The sequence below is a fragment of the Epinephelus moara genome, chromosome 1 (assembly GCF_006386435.1).
Source record: "Epinephelus moara isolate mb chromosome 1, YSFRI_EMoa_1.0, whole genome shotgun sequence".
Taxonomy (NCBI): Eukaryota; Metazoa; Chordata; class Actinopteri; order Perciformes; family Serranidae; genus Epinephelus; species Epinephelus moara.
The window spans coordinates 11,651,557-11,672,016 of NC_065506.1; the positions used below are offsets into that span (position 1 = coordinate 11,651,557).

At 38.7% G+C, this 20,460-nt stretch overlaps 1 protein-coding gene and 3 non-coding genes across 4 annotated transcripts; all 4 read right to left on the reverse strand.

The window, feature by feature from the left end:
- Positions 1 to 8,708: 8,708 nt before the first annotated feature.
- Positions 8,709 to 8,782, reverse strand: trnat-agu (transfer RNA threonine (anticodon AGU)). The gene has a single exon. It is a non-coding gene; the product is annotated as a tRNA-Thr (tRNA).
- A 661-nt stretch (positions 8,783 to 9,443) lies between these two features.
- Positions 9,444 to 9,517, reverse strand: trnat-agu (transfer RNA threonine (anticodon AGU)). The gene has a single exon. It is a non-coding gene; the product is annotated as a tRNA-Thr (tRNA).
- Positions 9,518 to 10,133: 616 nt separating this feature from the next.
- Positions 10,134 to 10,207, reverse strand: trnat-cgu (transfer RNA threonine (anticodon CGU)). The gene has a single exon. It is a non-coding gene; the product is annotated as a tRNA-Thr (tRNA).
- Positions 10,208 to 12,068: 1,861 nt separating this feature from the next.
- glo1 (glyoxalase 1) lies at positions 12,069 to 18,799 on the reverse strand. Its single transcript, XM_050053628.1, has 6 exons — positions 18,639 to 18,799; positions 14,186 to 14,268; positions 13,849 to 13,989; positions 13,690 to 13,757; positions 13,237 to 13,326; positions 12,069 to 12,517 (listed from the first exon to the last, which is right to left on the reverse strand). The coding sequence occupies exons 1-6, from the start codon at positions 18,705 to 18,707 to the stop codon at positions 12,426 to 12,428; spliced, it is 543 nt and encodes a 180-aa protein (XP_049909585.1). The 5' UTR covers positions 18,708 to 18,799; the 3' UTR covers positions 12,069 to 12,425.
- Between the last annotated feature and the right edge of the window lie 1,661 nt (positions 18,800 to 20,460).

Below are 20,460 nucleotides of genomic sequence, written 5' to 3' on the forward strand. Positions count from 1 at the left end.
TTGAAATGGAGACGCAAATCCCTGCCACACTGGGCAGATGTGCCAAACCAAACCAAGTCAGGTCAAGCCAGCCCATGAGTGTGGAAAAAATATTGGTCTGTAATGTCTCTCAGTTTTGGGTATAATTTGAGGTCAAACATTTATGGTCCCCGCTAGAGGATAAATCCTACTGACTGGTGATCTCCTGACATGTATTCTAGCGCCATCATGAGGTTGATATCTGTATGAAGTTATTGGATAGATTGCCATGATATTTAGTATACGTTCATCTTTCCCTTCAGGATGAATTTTAATAATTTTAGTGATCCTGACTTTTCATTGAGAGCCATCAGGTCAAATTTTTAATTTGTCCATTACTTTGGTTTATGATCAAATACCAGAAAAACTTTACTATCAGTCTTAGCCATGTTAGTGTTCTGACATTAGCCCACAAGGATTCATCAGTTCGACAGATTGAGGGCCGTCCCAGGCATTAATTTTCTGTTGATTGTACTCATCTTGGTGTCACATGAGAGATAATGATAAGGTCATATAGGAGTCATGTGATAGTCATCTACAGGAATAAACTACGGTGTGAATGGGTTCAGATCATTGCAGGATATCTGGACAGCAGTCATCAGTTCTGCCTGATTGCACAACTGATGAAGCCTCATATGAGATGCTGCGTTGACTGGTGTGCTACAAATCTGATTGGACAGACTCTCAGTGACTCTTGAATTCAACAGTATGTCAGTTTTTCTACTACTCACTTTCATTACATGTGCATATTTTCCTTAATTTTCCACTAAAGTGGAAGCTGTTGAAGAAGCAGGTTAAGTCATCCCCTGCCTTACAATTATTTTATAATCTGAAGTTGTGTCAGTGCCTCTGCAGCAGGGTTACACTAATACTGTTTTAAGACAGAAGTCTGATACAGATTCCTTTGGACTGAAACTGCCAGTTGACAATATTTTGCACAATGATCAGTATGTTTAAGTATGACCACAGCAAGTATTCATTGTTATTTCAGAGAACTGTATCCTGGTCAGGGTGGAAAAGCCTCTGAAGCAGTATTTTACAAGAAGTATCTCCTCACTGTTTAAATTGCTCCTGAAACCTGACACCTCTTAGCCTTCACAAGTGCATCAATATTAGGTGTGCAGTCATTTAGCCATCTAGTGGGCTGGCTTAGACCCTTTGGCGGGCCAGTTCCGGCCCCTGGGCCATATGTGTGACATCCCTGATATATAGTCATTACAATTTAGAAGTAGTTTTTTATTTTTTTTTATACCTATAGTATATGCTAAATTCCAGAATCCATAATACTACATCAACACAAGAAGATAAGAGCACAAGAGTACATACTGTACATGAAAAGAAGATAGGCTGAGGACTGTAGACTCCATTTACTCCAGTGTCTCTAACAAATAATCCAGACAGTACTCTCTTCAGAGCCTTTCATTGCATGTTTAAGTATAATGATAACAGCCTTATTCATATCATATGCAGATATCATGACTATTGCAGACCCACTGTGACTTGGTTATGAGTACCCTCTAGTGGTAAACAAAATCATACATGCAGATATAGTATGTTATTTTGGAGAGTTACAATACAGACCTGATTTTAGGAGAAAATATATATCAATGAGAACAGACAATTTTTTTTGTTAAACTATAAAGGAGGATGTATGCTTTGCCAAAGAAAGAACTATACCACTGACATGCTGTTTTCATATTGCTCATATGGGGACACAGTTACCCCTTAGAGTACTTCAGAATGAGATTTAAAAAAAAATATCAGTCATGCATAATTCCTAAAATAATTGTACTATAAAAATTGAAATAAATGTAAATATTAGTTTGATAAACCACATTTCATATTAAGTAATTCTACCTTCACACACAGTCATGTGCAGTTTTCTGGTCATGGGGGTACTTGGCTGAAAAATATTTCAAAAGGGGTACATTACTGAAATAAGTTTGAGACCTACTGATATATGGTATACTGTATAATGTACTGTATATGTAGTGCATATATAGAGTGGATGCAGGGATTATGTTAATTTGTAGGTCGGCCTGGAAGTTTGCACAGCCCTGGTTCCCTGGACAAAAATCCTACGGGATTTTATAAAATTGTTGCAGAAAAGTTTGTTCAGCAAGATAATCATACCAAATAAATATAAATTTTGTGATTTTTGAAGTGTTAATACAAGTGGCAGAAGTAAAAAATTAACATTAGGCTATGAACAAACGTCGCCACCGAAACGAGGCTGCAAAGCCATGTTCGGCGTGATGACCTTCTGTAGCCTCATTTAGCCACTTGTTAGCAACCGCTTTTTTTAAGACACATAAAAGCTTCAAAATTCATGACGTATTTTATGTTGTAGAATAAAACATTAAAGTCTCTTAAGTTTGTGTTAACCACAGACCTTATTTCAGGCATCTTACCAAAAACCCATTGACTTTAAGATGAGAGAACCAGGAATGCTTAAACGCCCACTCTCACTCGTGCACCACTGTATTATAGGATACTATTAAAAATGCAAATGTTCCTGATGTTCTGTGAAGTAAGTTCAAAATAATAACACCATCTCAATTCTAAGTAAGCCTCAAGAATAAGTCATTTATTCAGGTTAGATCACTTACTTAAAGGTACACTCTATAATCCCAAAGCAAACAACACCAAAAGTCAAAAAACAGTATTTGAACCTGATGTTGGTCCCAAAGTGACTGACAGATCTTTCAAAAATAAGAAAAAATAGCACAAAACAACAATTAGAATTAATCATTATGAATTGTTTCTGATAAGTGAAAAGGTTTGTTAACATCTCTCACAAAACAACTTCATTCTCTCAAGAGAATTCAGAGAGGAAAGATTCAACTCAAAGGTCAACATATTTGAGAGAACAATGCAGCAGTCGGCGTGAGCTTGAGTTTCCATTTGAGCTTGGCCTTGAGTGCAAAGGCATGAAATCAGTGCTTGGTTCTACGTGTGGTTTTAAAATAAATGAAATTGTCATTTTAGGCCTTCATTAAGCTTTTATAAGGATTTACTCACATAGGTCTTCATTCCTAAACAACAAACTAGGTAATGTGGCTGTGAATTCTGAACTAACCCACATGTTTCAAGGTAGAGAGAGCCAGCCTCACCGTACAAATGATGAGGTGGACCTGCATGAACGTTTGAATCTAAGTCTTCTTTCTCTACTATTAGTCATTTGACTCAAAAAACTTTCAACCACATAAAATATTTCTTACATTCTTTAAGGATATCACAAAAGTTTAGTGAAAGAACATTCAGTTATGTGGACCTTACCTTCCTCCCATTCCTAATATTTTCCTCCACGGCCCATTCATCAAGCCGTTCCACCAGTTATATTTCTTTTTATGGCTTTGACTCTCTACTCATGTTGCCTATATTTTAAATTTAAAGTACCAACAATGTTAGGGATTAACAAATAGCTCTTCTTCCAGCGTTTACCGTCTCATAATGCAGAGGAAGTTTCTTTCCTCGCTACAATTCATTATCTTCCAGTCTGTTTCTTTACGATCCAGGGCTCCGCAGTGCTGCAGCTGGGCAGGGCAGTGAGGAAGGTAGGAGCTTGTCACCTTATGTCCACTTAGCCACACCCAATGACCAGCCAGGAAACGCAGTCCAACCCACACCTACAGGAAACAATAGGAGCTCTTGGTATGTGAATACAATAAGGAAACAACTGTGTAATGCTGCTCATTTGCGTCTGTTATATACAGGATGATGACATTCACACAATGTTGGCAGAATTGGAGAAAGAGAAAGAAAAACTGATGTTCTCAGTTAAGAGACTTTGCACATTGATTCAGGGTGATTACCCTGACTGCTAGTCTTGTAGTCACACAATTTAAATAGCTTAGATGTGTTGCTTTTGTAGCCATTAGAGTGGTCAAGTTAACAAAACACATTTTAAATTTGCTGAATCAGTGGATATTAGATTTTATTCCAATGTAACTGCCACTGATGAGAGCTTTGCAGATGCTTTTGCCACTTATGTAGTTCTTTTCTCCCAGTGGAAGATATTGTAGTCCTCAGAAATTCCTGATACCTCCGACCCGAATTACATCTGGCTAATGTGAATGGTTTTTCCTGACTCTGAAGCTCATTATTAAAGTCTGAACGCTATGATGTGAAAGCAGTATGGATCCAGGCAACCAGCAGAGACTCCAGGAGGTCAGTGCGTACGACCAAGAAATAGTCCGTCACATTACCGCCCCCCTTCACCATAATACCACAACAACTGCTTTACACTTTGAGACACCCCAGGTGAAAACATTTTTTTTCATGCACTTCTTAATTTTGAAATTTTGCGCTGTTTTGCCTCCATGACATGTCTTCTTTCAAAATGTCAAAAATACACATACAGGTGTTTATCTTAGTCCAGATTTATGTTCTGGAAGTTTATACAAGAAGCACATATTTCATTAGATAATGCCTGTTTTGGATATTTAAAGATAAATTTTCAGAAAACTTATCGTAATGTAAGTGATCAGCTGGGGAAGTTTAATGGTAATATCTAGTCTTGTTTTTTTGTCTACAAGTGAATTGACTTTTACAAAACATATCTTTTGAGGGCGTTTTCTAAAAATGATTTTTTTACTCGTACTCTGATTTTCCAGTTTTAGTCATATTCTGACGGTTTTTACAGAGGGGTTTGTTCATATATCAGACATAGCTTGATTTATGTAACATTTACATGACATTTTTTTATGGCTTGTCAGTATTTTCTAAAGTTATGGAGTAATAACACTAGATATTGTAGAATACTAGAATTGTAGAAACTTTTGACTCCACCATGACAGATTAGATTTTTGTTTTGGAAATGTATACAAATACACACATATTAGATAAAGCTCCATTTGCATGATAAAACATATAATTTTAGAAAACTTGTAATGATAAAAAATGATTGTCTTAATATAAGAAACCAACTGGGGAAGTTTCATGGTGGTATCTATTAAACATTTTTACCATATTCACCTGACATGTCTCCCCTTGAATTTCTTTATAGATTAAACAAATGGATATAATGTGTTAATGAGCTGGGAGCTGGATTTTATTACCTTTGAACAGACCCAGGCTGTTTCCCCTTGATTCCAGTGTTTCTGCTAAGCTAAGCTAACTTACTGCTTTCAGAAAGAAAGCAAATTTCTCAAAATGTCAAACACTTCCATTAATGTGACACTTACAGTGACATCACTTGAACATGAATGCACACAAACTCTGCAGAAAAACACCAAACCTGATCAGAGGTTGCGTGCGCTCTTATCGCCTCTCTGTCAAACAGAATGTCCTCTGCTTCTGGCAGGCTGGCAAGGTTGTACGGATATATGATACCTCCGTTAGTGGAGCTCACCACCGGCAACATTCTACAGTGCAGCACGGCCTCTTCCCATGTCTTCTTCTCCCGGACCAGAATCATCCTGTCATCCATGCACAGGAAAGGGTGAAGTTTTGCACAGTCATCACTCTCCCATTTTGAGCATGACTGATGCATCAAAGTACAGTGTTGACCACTGTCTGGTTCATCTACAAGAACAAAGGAGAGAGAGACTAAAACACCAGTTACATGGACATGACAGCAGTCTGATAAACCTAAGAACAGAGTCATCGTCCCCAAGTAACTCTACAAAACTCAACAGAAATATTTATTACATGCCTTTGTGTTCTGTGACATCCGATGCCTATTTCTGGTTTACTGATGTTCTTAACTTTTACATTAGCTTGGACAGTTGAAATCATCACTTAAGTAATTGTATGATTTTGTGATGTCATCATAATAAGCTAAATGAGCTTTATAGCTATGATCTCATTAAGAGCTTATTCAAATATTTTCTTAAATGGTCCCCATTATGCTCACATAGAAGGACAACTCGTTTCACTGTACATCTCCTGGGCTCCTGAGATCTACATCATCAAGAGTCTACGTTCATACTAGAGGCTCTATAAGGCTGTACAACAATGCTTCATGTTAAATATGAACATAAGCATGCTGACATCATCGCAGTGCTGGTGTTTAGCTACTTGGTATAAGGTGCACCATCTTAATTTAGCGTGTTAGCATGTTCATATTTGCTAATTAGCAGTAAACAGAGTGCAGCTGAGGCTGATAGGAATGTTTTGCAGAAGCTTTGGTCAAAACTGTTAGAATATATAGAATATGTTCTGCTGTGAATAAATGTTTGACCTGCTGATTTACCTAGGAGAGGAGTTAAGGGATCACCAAAGCTATTACATCCTGTGGGAAACATGAATGTCAATCCAATAGTTATTGAGATATTTTTAGTCAAAACTACAAATGTGAACCTCATGATGGCACTAGAGGAAAAGCAGGGGATCATCCAAGTCATAGGGGTTCATCTTCTGGGAACCATAAATGTCTACAAAATATTGGTGTAATATATCTAATAGATGTTGAGATATTGCAATGGATAAGTGAAAACTTATTTGCTAAATAACTGTTGAAAGCACTAGAGGAGTCAGTTGACCACCAAGGTCGTTATGACTCATTATGTTACCATGTCTGTGCCAACTACCAAGGCAATGCACCCAATATTTGTGGAGACCATTTCACTAATAAAACAAAAATATCAACCATGGTGGCCCTAGAGGAGTCAGGGAAACCTCAGAAGTCAGAGGGATTTATCCTCGGGGGACCATGATTGTACGTTCCAAAGTTCAATCGGACACATAGTTAAGATATTTCAGTGTTGACCAAAGTGGTGCAATGACCAACTGACAAACCAACATGTCATCCATACACAGCTGTGGCTAAGTAGTCCTACAATAAAATTTGATTGCGTCAATAGTAGATGAGGCGAAAGTTAACAGTGTTCTTTCATTATTGTCATTAAATCTCATTTGAATCCCTCAAACTGTGAGTACACTTGGGAGTATATCAAAAGTAGTAAGTGTACACTGAAACTGGACTTGATAACAGCTCTAAGTACTCATTTTCCTTGGAACCCTGCTCACCATGATCCCAGATGAAGAACGTGGCTTCCTCGTATCCTCTCGACCATCTCCACCTACCGGAATTGTAATACAAACCAATCCAGCCTCCGTACAAGGCAAGCTTGTCAGTCTCCTCTTGGCTTCTGATGGTGACCAAGTCACTATAGTGTGTTCTGCAGTACTTCTGAGCACTGGACCAGGTAAGTGGATGAGAGATGTAGACAATCCGTGAAATGTTTATGGGATGATTTGCTGCACACGGAGGCGCAGAGAGGTCCAAGAAGACAAGGAGGATGATTAGAAAGCTTGGGAAGTTTCTCTTCATGTTGTCTTCAAAAAGGCTTCAAAGTAGAGAGTAAGTCACTTGTCAGGTATTACAGCACAATGCAGTATTTACATGTCTGTTACTTACAACACAACTGTACAAAACACAAATTATGCAGCGAGCTATCGAACCATCCGTACATTCATTCATACATATAGTTCCACTGAGCAAGATGTCTGGCAACTGTTGGCCACAATCAATCAAACTATATTAAAGGTTTAAATTTCACAGAAATTTTGTGTGAGTAATCATAAGAGAATAGAGCTATGACAGCAGCAGGTGCCAAGTCAAACATAGAGCATAGATCTTCTGGTAAGCAATAGCTGAGGATGAACTGTGTGCTATAAGAGATGGAATCCCTCTCATTATATTTGTCCATGAACATACATTTCTCAGCATCCTTTATTAGGACAGGCCAAGATGAAAAGCTGGTATGGTTCACAACCAACAACCAAGTCTGATTCTATTCTAACACTCACCATGAGTGATGGCACCAACAATGGGAGCTCAGCGTGGTCGATATCTGTTGAAAAGAGAAGGGATGCTCCTTATTCAGAGATAGAGCTGATAAAAGGCTGTGCATCATGAGAGACCTTTGCTAAAAAGTTGTCCCCAGGTCACACATCACAGCGCTGATGCACCTGATTTCCGCCTGAACTGACCAATCAGAGCACTGCGAGAAAACGACTTGGATCCCAACAGTCTAAGTCGTTCACCTGGGCGTCTACTACACACACAAATTAAATCTTTGATTGTGTTTATCCTCAGCAGTCAAATATCTTCATTGATGCAAAGCAGAACGAGACCAGGGAGTATTCTTGTGATCACAGTTCTAATCAGCAAACAAATATCTTAAGCATCTTACTGAATTTGCCTTTTACATTTACCTGTTGATTTGCACATTGTTTTGCAAGAAGCATAAACCCAGACTGACATGCTGAGATTTGATTAAATTAATTGGTCGAAATAACAAATTGTTTTATGACTACTGGACACATGACCATGGTTAGTACCATTTTGGCTGCATTTTGCATGTGATTGCAAAAACTGGACCTGATGGTAAAGTGATGTTTGTGTTCTTATTAAGAAAGCTACAATTTCTTGGGGGTTAGGTTAAAAGGGGAAGGCTGACTGATCAACACACCACAGAGACCCTCTGCCAGGTTCAGGTGTTTAGCGTATTGATAGAGCAAAACTAGACTTCAAGATGAAAATTGCACATTTATCTAATCTCTAGTGGGCTTCAGCAGTACATGTACATCAAGTTCAAAGTACTTCTACTGCAAGTAGTCTGGTGGATGTCCCCCACTACATGGATAGAATGAAAAGCAGTTGGCAAAGATCAGAAATTGGTCTTGTTGTCAAGATTGCAAGTTGAAGCTGAGCAACAGTGATCTGGATCAGAATTGTCAGAAGGCACTGCTGGGATTTGAACCCAGGATCACCTGTTTACTAGACAGGCGCTTTGACCAACTAAGCCACAGTGCCTGCATAGAGTTTACAGTTAAAAGCTATAACTCTGGTGAGACTTCTGGGATCAAGTAGTAGTAATAACAGTCTAAGGTGTATCAGACTGTTAGCTTTGTAATTGTGGGCATGCTGACATGACATGACAATAGCACTTAGCTCAAAGCTTCACACACTGGTAGGTCTAGAAATGAAATATTGGCAGCATTTTCAATTCAATTCAATTGAATTCAAAACACTTTATTTGTCCCGGAGGAGCAATTCCAGGCCCTGAAGTAGACTGACTGCAGCAACAACAGCAACTTTAGGGCTGTTCATGTTTTATCAAAGCACAAAACCCCTTGGACGGTTCAGAAATAAAGTCATAATGTTCCTGGGTGAGCTCAAACATCCAGCCTTCAAGTTAAAAGCCAAAAGTGTTGACTGATCAACACACAACAGAGACAATTTTATCAGGGTTCAAGTGGTTAATAAATTGATGGAGCCAAACTAGACTACAAGAACAAAAATTATGTAGTAATATATCTGACCTCGAGTTGGCTTCAGCCATAAGCAGCCTACTCTGTGGTGTGCACAAGTCAAAGTGAGTTCTTCCGCAAGCAGTCTGGTAGATGCCCTTGACAACATGGACAGAAAAGCAGTTGGCAAAGGTCAAAACTTGACATGCCTGCATTAAGCCAGAAGGTACTGCTGGGATTTGAACCCAGGATCTCCTGTTTACTAGACAGGCGCTTTGACCAACTAAGCCACAGCACCTGGACATCAACTACACCTAAAATCTATTACTCTGACGACTTCTAAATATCAAAAAGTCAAAGCTGATCTGCATGTTAGTGCTGTCACTGTGAGCATGCTGACATTACCATTTAGCTCAAAGCTTCACAGAGTCTTGTTCTAATGCAGGTAACATTAAGGCCACAGATACTGGTCGGTTCAGGAAAGAAATACTTTGCATTAACAAATCCAGGTCCTGAAGCAGATGACTGAAGGAACAACAGAAACTTCAAGGTTGTTTATGTTTTATCAAGGCACAAAATCCTTGGATGGTTCTTAAATAAGGTCAGAAGTTTCTGGGTGCACTTGAACCTCCAGTCTTAAAACTCAAGGTGCTGACCGATCACCGAAACACAGAGGCCTTTCTACCAGGGTTCAAGTGGTTAACAAACAGATGGACCCAAATTAGACTCAGTCTTCAAAGGTATGTCTTTCTGATGCCTTAGATTACCTTATCTCTGGTGGTCTTCAGCAGCTCATGTACATCAAGTGCACAGTACTTCTACTGCAAGTAGTTTGGTGGGCGTAAAGCAGGCAGCAAAGATCAGAAACTGGTCTCACTGGGAAGCTTACATATTGAAGACCAAGAACGGTCAGAAGGCACCGCTGGGATTTGAACCCAGGATCTCCTGTTTACGAGACAGGCGCTTTGACCAGCTAAGCCACGGTGCCTGCTCAAAGAGCACAGCTAAAAGATATTACTTTTACCTTTTACTTTTTTATATTACTTTGGTGACTGAATATGCCGGTATAATTTGGGTTTTAATGGCATTATTTGGACATGTATACAGCATATTCTGAAAATATGTCTCAACTGGGCTATTTCCCACCATATGCGACACATTGCCTCTCGTCTGTTTACGGTTGACTCTGCACATTTTCATGGATATGTCATACACAAATCAACCTGACAATATGCAAAGCTGGTGTAGAAGTGCATGCCTAAGAGAAAATCCCAAATTTCTGGTCTGAAGGAGAACCATACCTGCTTTCAAACATTATGAAAGACTGGGATATCAGCAGGTTTTTGAGTATATCCAAATATTGCAACACTGTACCATTACTGTAACAATTTCATTATACATAACGAAAGTGCATGACTTTCCAGGGCGTTAAATGATTTTTACTAATTCCATGATTTTCCATGACCCCGTCAATACTAGGAGTGTAAAGTTATCCGGCGGCTGGATTGGAACTTTTGCCAGGCTGGTGTTGGTTTGTGGGCTGTAAGTTGGACACCCTTGGCAGGTAACCCAAAGACCACAGATACTGGATTCAGTCAATATTTACTACGAAATATTTCTGGCATTTTCAGCAAATCCAGGCGAAGTAGTTCGACAACAGGAACAACTGTGACTTTCTAGTTTCCCAGCTTTATCAAAGCACAAAAAAACCTTTGGAAAGTGCAGAAATAAAGTCAAGTGAGCTCGACCTGCTTTTTTACTAGGGTAAAAGAGACTTTTTTTTACTAGGGTTCAATTTGTGATAAATTAACGTGCAGAGAGCGACAGCAAATCAAAAAAACTTTGACTGCAAGTCGTCTGGTGGATATAAGGCAGATTCCACTTGATAGGTAGAAGCAAAGGTCAGAAACTGGTCTCAGTGCTTTAGGGATCAAGTTTGTCTGTTGACATCCAACTGCAGGTTGATTAATAATTGTGATACAGGCACTGCTGGGATTTGAACCCCCGATCTGATTATAAGACAGGTGCTTTGACCAACTAAGCCACGGTGCCTGCACGTAGCTCGTGTAAAAAAAATGGCTTGAGAAATTATCTATCCGTCTCAAACTTCACCAGAATTGCTCTGTGTTATCTTCAGATCTTGACAACTTATTTTATTGTTTGGTTTGAAAATTCATCAAAATGTGAGCCCCCACACAAAAGTGTGATTGTGTCTGAAATTTGATATTTTGTAATAATAATAATAATAATAATAGATATCATAATATAAACTAATGTGCAATCAAATACACACAATGCCTCAAGCAACTAGACACTTTGACACGTAATATAATTATTAATAAATATTTTGGGCATGAATGTTTCCTTTTTCCAGACCTGATTTTACCTATCAATAGTATCAAAAAAGATGTCAGCTCAGTAGTGGACGAATAAAGTTTTGCTGATGGAGGTGGTATATTGTGAGAATTTTAAAACTACTTTTTTGAAAAACAGTGATTGTGAGTGCTAATCATTTTAGATTTGACTTCTAAACATTAATTCTGTAAATGTTAAAAACTGTGAATCATATTTTTCCCCTTTATGACTTAACTGTGTCAGAAACACTCCATTAATTCAGTCATTCATTATCTGTCACTGCTTATCCTCTTAAGGGTCAAGGGGTGGGGGCTGGAGCTCATCCCACTTGACAGTGGGCAAGAGGCAGGGTACACTCTGGACAGGACCAAAAACAAACAAAACAAAAAAAAAAAAACAGGTCACCTTATTGTGATGCCTTGGCATTGAGTGTTTGGTGAAAATACAGCTACTTTTTGCTTCATCTCTAAAAACAACAAGAAATCACAAATGCATTGTATTAAAACGGTGGCTTTCACATTTATTACACAGTAATACCGCTTTATTTTAGCATCACTTTTTTTAAGACACATACAAACTGATGATGGTAATGAACCGCACATGCTACACAAAGTAGTTGCTATTCATGGCAAAAACTCAGGTATCTAATCTATTTGCTCATCAACTGTCCAATTTAAGTCCAGCCCATGCCAGGGCGCACTGATTGCCACTGCGCAAGTGATCCCCGCTCCATTTCCCCTCTCCAGCGCATGTTGCTGAATTCTCCGCTAAACCCCTATACTCATTCTCCCAGTGAAGCCACAGCAGGTCTGGCCCATATGCACTGCAGCAGGTAGCATGTTGTCATAGTTTTAGGAGGTGATGGACACCATATTGTTAGGACTCAGAATCTCAATCCAGTAACCATCAGGGTCCTGAATGAAGGCCAAGCCCTTCATTTTACCTGAGAAGAAAATAAGAGAGGGGAAAGAGAAAGAATTGTTAATAGTGTATGAATAAACATAAAAACTTTAGACCACAAGTGTGTTCTAATCATGGTGCACTAATCATATGACTGAGGAAAAATGTATTTTATATGTATATAGCAGTGAGCAGACACCTTCTGTTATGTGATGATGGAAATTTATAGTCATAATATACATAAAAATTATCTTTTGTCACTTACATAGAAGGTGCAGAAGTACAAATACTTATGACTATCTGTTAGTTTGGGGTTAACAGACATCTGCAAGCAGCTAATGCCTTCCTTTAATACTCTTGGGGTGAAGTAGATGACACTGAAGCTGAGCAGTGTAGAAATGAACAACAGTCTTGGTAGATTTATTATAACATTAAACATTACCTCATCACTATTATATTTAAGCACTTACTGCCCATTCCCCACTTTTAATAAGCAGTGACAATACAAATCATCATCTTTTGGAAATTGTATAGCAGAGAATTTGAATCAAGGATTTTCTTTCTGGAATAGACTGTTTCAACCCCAATTTCATTTTTAATTAGTTTCCATTTTGAGTGTAAAAGCCAGCTAAAAAAGGGAAGTGGAGAAGTAAATGTGAAAAGGTGAAAGAAAATATATTTAAAAAAGGCTTTTGAGCCTGTTAAGTGTTATCTGTTTAACCTGTCTGTGACCCTCATATTTGCAAAGACTTCACATCCTACCATCATCTGGCTTCTTGACAAATGTGACTCCTTGTTCTTCAAACAGTTTGCAGGCTGCATAGACATCAGGTACTGCAATTCCAATGTGTCCTGTCAAATGCCAGGCAGACAAACAGGGACTGTTCATAATAAGTTTACACAGGTACATAGTTTGCTTTAGAGAGCTGATACATACACATACGTACATGCAGGCATTTTCAAACAGTAGCAAACAAGAAGAAATATATCCTTAAAAATGTGATGCATGACAGTTAAAAGCAAAAATATGCATTAGGAAGGAATAAATAATGAATGAATTTTTGAAACACTGTTCCTTGTATGCCTTTAAACGTGATTTTCTTTTGAGAAAAAGTCTTGAACTTGTAAATCTCTTTTTCAAAGATGATTTTTACATTTTTATATTAATTATTTTGGTCTTTTCTATTTGTTTGTGAAACAGGGGAGCGATCTTACCAAAGCCACGTGGATCTGAGTTTCCATTGTGATAAGACTGGCTCTCATCAGATTCAGAGCCCCAGTTACTGAAAGACAGGAGAAGAAATACAAGAGGTAAGAGAGGAAATGAAGAGAAGAAAAGAGGAAAGACAGAAAGGCATATATTGTAGACCCTACTGTGTCAGCTCAATGGTGGCTCTTCTGGAAAAGGTCCAAGCCGTCTTTTCATTCACATCTGCAGGAATTTCCTTCTTGTCCTCGTAGCCCAAGAAGAAGAGAGAGAATCGCATGGAGGGGAAGTCAAACTTTTGCAGGAGCCTGGAAGATTTCGCACACAAGAGAGAAAACCCCACACTAGTCATAAAGTCCAGTTTATGTATTGGAGACATTCTCAACAACACAGAGCCAAAAAAAGCTCCAGTAGTGTTTAGGGTTCATTGTGTCACTTTTTGAGCATTATTTGTTTCAAACAGAAATTAAGATTCACGCAACTGAAGCACACAATAATACTCACGTCATGCCGAGGATTCTGGTGTAAAAATCCAAGGATTTTACTGGATCTTTGACCCGCAGCATAGTCTGCTGCATCATGAAATCCTAAGACACAGAAACACAATAACACATTTAACACCTGAAGTCAAGTAATCAGCAGCACTATAAATCAATTAGATATTTTGTGATAACATTTTTTCCTTCTCGATACTGATTCCGATACATAAACTTGAGTATCAGCCACCAGTACAATCCATTACTATTGCGTTAAATAGGGGGGGTACAGAATAATTTTATAACTCAAGACAGCTCACTTTCAACAGGTCAGATAGTAATATTCATGTGGATGATGATGAAGAGGAGGAGGATGTGGACCGCACACAGAATGTTGAGGACAGAGGAGGAGGACAGAATTGGGGGACTGAGTTGTCGGGGACAGAGTTGTCTCGTCTTTAAGCTGGCATTGGAGTAACTTACAGAACCGAAGCAATGTCTGTATAAACAAAACTTCCAGCAGGACAGGATTATAAGTGGCACGAGTGTAACGTTTTAACAATGCGTTATGTGCGCAACCCACCGTGGGAGATTCAAAAAATAGCTGGAAGCAGTTAGCAGCTAACTCAGAGAAAAAGAACAGAGGGTGAAAATGTCCACAAATTGGGAAAACAATGGTGTCCAGGAGCTCCTTAGCTTCCAAGCAGAGGACGAGATCAGCTGCCATAGAACAGAGACAGTGAATGATTTTTATTGCCATGTTAATGCCATTGTTATTGTTTATAAAGTGCTGTCAACGCATATGTTACGTCACACCCGTCAAACCTCTTTTGACTCCGCAATGCCAGCATGCTGTCTAAAATCACACACTGGAGCAGCATGAAACCGGCATTGTTGCATTCTGTGTAAAAATGCAAAGGCGGCATGAAGAAGAGACCTTTCAGGAGCCCTAGCGCAATTTCTGGGTAAGAAGGAGTATTGCTGTATGGAATGGCTCTGTTAAACCCTTAGTGAAACATGGAGAAATACATACAGAGAATAAATGCCATAGAATCTTCTTTCAGCAGCAAAGAACAAGAACTGATTTCTAGGAAAAATGCTGTTAAAAAAATAAATAAATAAATAAAAATAAACTGACGATACATATGAGCATTAATGCTTAGAAGATTAGCGATGTAAGGTACAGGGATAGTTAAAGTTGTGAAATATGAAGCATGAATTATATACTTGTGTTAGAAAGCTCAGAGAGGCCTTCACAACACATTGGCTGTCATCGGTTGGCTGTGCCTGAATCCCAGCAGAGGAAAATATGTATCCTGGCACTCACTCGTGAAAAGGGATTTCAACCAAACTACACCTCTGTGCAACCAAGCACAAATGAATGGTCACCACATCTGTGTGAGCTAAGCATCAGTCAGTGTTACCACACTGTGAGGATCAGGCGTGCTTGGATGAGTTACATTTACTTCCTCGTTTTCTATGCAAAACATGCCATGACAGTCTGCTGTTGTCCTTAAATGTAGGCTATACTGCACCAGGGCCCACTTCACCAAAGGGATTTGCGAGTACCATCTCTATGCATAAGCAAATGGGGACAGCATTGCGTTTCACAAAGGATTATTGCTTGTAAATTGCAGGTAAATTTTAGAGTCCTGCAGGGATCTCTCAGGTCCATGGATGGTTCAGAAGTATAATGTGAATTTCAACAGGTGAAATGTGTTAAAACTAACATGAGAAGAAATTATCTCAGAAACCCCAGCTTGCATTTTGCAAATTTAACGAAACAGGCCCCTGCTTTTCACCCTGATCCTGATATTTTTTATTGTATGAGTGTTGGCGAACCAGACCACTACTCTGTGTGTGTTTCACAGCCATGCGTTATCTCTGTGGTTAGCCACTGTTCCCCCTTCCTGTGCCCTTCCTCCTACCATGTCAAATTTAACAGTTTTAACAACACATCCATAGAAACTCCCCAAACACAGCAGCAGCATAATCCATTTCTACACTACATCGATATGTTCCAGCCAGCAGCCTTCTCACCGAAACACTAAATTCATTACTTCTGGTGGAGCTTATAAACTCAAAGAAGGTTGGCAGGATGAAACAGAAGCAGTGCATTTTGCCATATTATGGAAATCTGATTATGTGGAAAACTCTTAGCAAACAAACAGCAGAGAAGTGGATCATGATGCAAGAGGTCTGAAAACTTTCTCTGGACGTTTATTCAGTATTGTAAAGTTGCTTTTATTTTTCATATTCTAGCAAATGTGAACTTTGATCTGTTATTAAACTGGAAACATTCTTGAATGTCTTTAGCATAGCATTTAAAGGGATAGTTCAGATTTTTTGAAGTGGGGTTGCATGGGGTACTTATCCATAGACAACATGTTACATACAGTCAGTGTCAGTCAGCACGCTCCCAATTTGAAGAAGCAGGCTGGAGGCTGACATGGAAGCTAAGCAAACTACTGCTGTGAGGAGGTCAGCAACAAAACATGTTTTAGCCACCTAAAAAAACAAACGAACAAAAAATCTATATTTGATTCAAGTGCTTTCTTCAAAGCCAGACTCCATTGAGAAAACCAGTAATTTAACATCGCTGAAAACAGGAGCTGCTGGTCTACCCCTACCTCAAAAATGTTTTTGTTTGTGTTATTGTGTGACTTTGGCATTTAAAAAGATTCATTTGGATACACTTAAGTCACACAGTAACACAAACTAACTGATCGAAGCAGCAGTAGACCAGCATTTCCTGTGTTCAGCAAGCTAAAATTACTGTTTTTGTTTACGGAGTCTGGTGACTTTGACGAGATGATGGAAGGGGAACTGACGCCGTTAACAGCTTCCTTGTTGGAACAGGCTGTCTGACAGAAAGGTAATGCAGTGAAAATACTCTCAATATAGCATACACTTAAAATGATAGTGATTGTTTTAGGTGGGACGTTTTTTTAGGTAGCTGAAAAAAGTTTTGCTGCTGACCCCCATTCAAAGCAGTACATTGTAGTGTTGCACGGTATACTGGTACCAGCGTTAGACCGCGGTACTAAAACACCACGGACAGTACATATGATACCATAATGTTGGAGTACCGTAGTTCCACGGTACCTCACGGTACCACTACTGTGGGATAAGTTCAAAGTCAGATCACAAGAGGGTGAGTATCCATGCGTCCATAATTTCCTCTTCGTTGGTGTCATGACTGCCCAGTAGTACCTGAACAGCCGAGCTGTGGCGGCACAGAGGTATGTGACTCGTCAGAGGAGAAACTAGCTGTTCACATTTCTCTCTTTGTGGCAGGTAACGGTTTTTGAAGTATGAATAAGTCAATAAGTAATTTATTCCATTGAAATATCATTGATGTATTATAGAAAAGTGATTTATCTTTTTATAAATGACAAAAGGCACATCTGCCTGATTTTTGCTGTGGTATCGTGATACTACTCAGAACCGTGATATTTTCACTGGTATCGTACTGTGGGCCCCAATTTTGGTACCGTGACAACACTAGTACATTGCTTAGCTCCTGTGCCACACTCCAGCCTGCTTCTCATAACTTAAGGTGTGCTGACTTACATCTACTATGTGTCATACAATGACTGTGGATGAGTATTCCACACAACCCCACTTGAAAAAAAAAAAAATCCAAACTTTCCCTTTAATAGAAGTGAATGACAGCTAAAAGAAATTATTTAAATAAACTGCTACAAATGAACCTTTGTTTGACTTTTCTGAACAATGGCGTGACCTGTCCCTGGCAAGTGTAGATTGATTATATTACTGAGTATTAATTGTATACAATGTATTCTATCTAAATTAACAGAATAAGCTGCATGCAGCACAGTTAGTGGGAGTTGAATAGCTGGCAGTGAGGCCAATAATATCTATTGTCCAAAAAGTTTCTAATGTTCAACTTGTGGCTGCTTTTGTTAGCCAGGTGTCTCCAGCAGCTCGTTCTTGCAACACTGCCCACATTAGCCATTCCCAGTCCCGCCTGCTTTTCGCCACAGCACGCGAGGTGTTTCTGGTCCGGCCGCGCCTAAATATCAACTTTTATTGTTAGAACGGACAGTTTTTGCGTTAAAATTTAACTCGTGCGCAAACTGTGATCAATGACATGTCAGCTTTTCCACAAAGTTTGTAATGAGTTTCTTTACACACGAAAAGTTCGCCGGGAGTTGACGTTAGCTAGCTTACAACTGCATGTAAAACCACCACACATTGGCATTTGTTAACGTTATTTTAAGTGTGTATGTCATTTCATTACTCGCCATAAGCATTGTTAAACATGTCTGAGATAACCTAACCACTTGTCACCGGGTGGTCAGCGCACATTTTGTGAAGAGCCGTTGCTGTCCGATAATGGACGCAACGCTCATAGCTGGTTAACCTGTCTGGGAGTCGTTGGCCTGTCGGGTTGGCTAGGTATGACACTGTCTGGTAGAAGTTTTGTTCAACTTCGAAAGCGAGAGTAAACATCTTACCTTAGTAATAGGGTCTCCATCTTTACAAGCTGCTGCCGCTGCATCGTCTGACAGACCTTTGTCGCTCATTTTTGCTAACTGACTGTACAAAACAGGACCGCAGCTCAGCGGGGCGGGCGGACTGACAGGGAGTGGGACACAGCTAAGGGAATTTCAACTGAAACAACTTCCGGTTACAGCTTTCAAAATAAAATTTACTCTGACGAATCTGGATGTAGTGCTTATGGGACTGGTGAAGGATTTACACTTAAAAAACAAACAAACAAACTAAAAAAACAACAACCTTTACTCATAATTAAGACTGATTTATTATTGCAAATAGATAGAGAGGCCTATACAATCGACTTACATGCTATTAACGCAACTATTCATTCCTGGATTACACTTCATTGGAAAAAAGGATAAATAAATCGAGGGTGATCATAATAATCTGTAAACCTTAACAATGTACAATGAGAGTGAGTCTGACAAGGCAAATAATATAATTTTTAGGTCAGCATTCAACATCCACCCTCAAACATCCAACCAATTAAGTAGGACTTTTGTCTCATCTTTTGAGCTTTCAAGGACCACCAGCATTTTGTCACATTGCCTCTGCTTCCTCCTGTTTTCAGACCATGTTTTTCAAAGTATCCATTTTGTAGAGTCTTATCAAAAAGCTTGTTTCAGAGGTGCTACTGTGCTGTAGATAGTCCACCTACAGGTAGCTTTTAGAGTAGCCTATTTGTAACATTTCAACAGTTTATTAGTTGAGATTAACCAATTCAACAGTTTTACTTTATTTTATAGATGTTTAAATATCTATACAGTATATGACAATTCATGATGAACATACCTACATATTCTCAGAGTAACTTTGTTGAATGTGGAATGTGTCTATGCCTGCCTGCTTTTCTGGTCAGCACAGTATTGTTGTAATATGTGTGCCTTCTTCATGATGATGGATGAATGTATTTGTTGCTTTTTAACTGCTGTATTTTACTGTGTTAGATGTATTTATAGTTGTTTTCGGACTGCAGACACTGTTAAGTCCAAGACAAATTTCCCTCCGGTACATTAAAGTCTACCCTATCCTATCTACTTAAAAGATATCTGCAGGTGGACTATCCATATTTTCATTATCATTATCATATTTTATTAGCCGCATAACTGATGAATTGCCTGAGTGTCTGCACTCAGGACAATATTACCCTCACCTTCTCCCTGCATCTGTACTTTGACTCTGTGCACTTGAAGAACTAGTAAACACATCTACATGTGCCAATTATTTTATTTTGAAAACACAAACAGGAAGTGTCCATTTTTATCTATTGACTAGATAAAGCTCAGTATTATGTAACTAAGGAAGCTTGCTGTAGAATGCATAATGCACCATAAATTGTCTTGCATATTTTTTTTAATGAAATTTAATGAAAATACATCTGATACAGGATATAAATCCTCTACATCAGACTCAAAATACTATCAGCCATACAAGAAAAACAAAACACAATATACAGTTCAAAACCTCAATAATACATACATATCACTTAAATACATATAACAATATATCCAAGATAATCTCACTTTATCTCAAAAATAATCCAGATCCACAAAAATCATATCCTTGCTTTATAATTATAAAAAAAATCCTTATTTGACCAGAATTTATCTAGTCTAATTTTCCATACTCATTCCATACTCTTACAGCCCTAAGTGTAAAAAAGATTTTTCTTTTGTCAGAGTGACACATTTCTGGGAGGAGTTTTAAGGAATTTCCTCTTAATTCATACCTATTATTCCAAAAACTGACAACAGGCTCAACTGTGGAGTCATATACTTT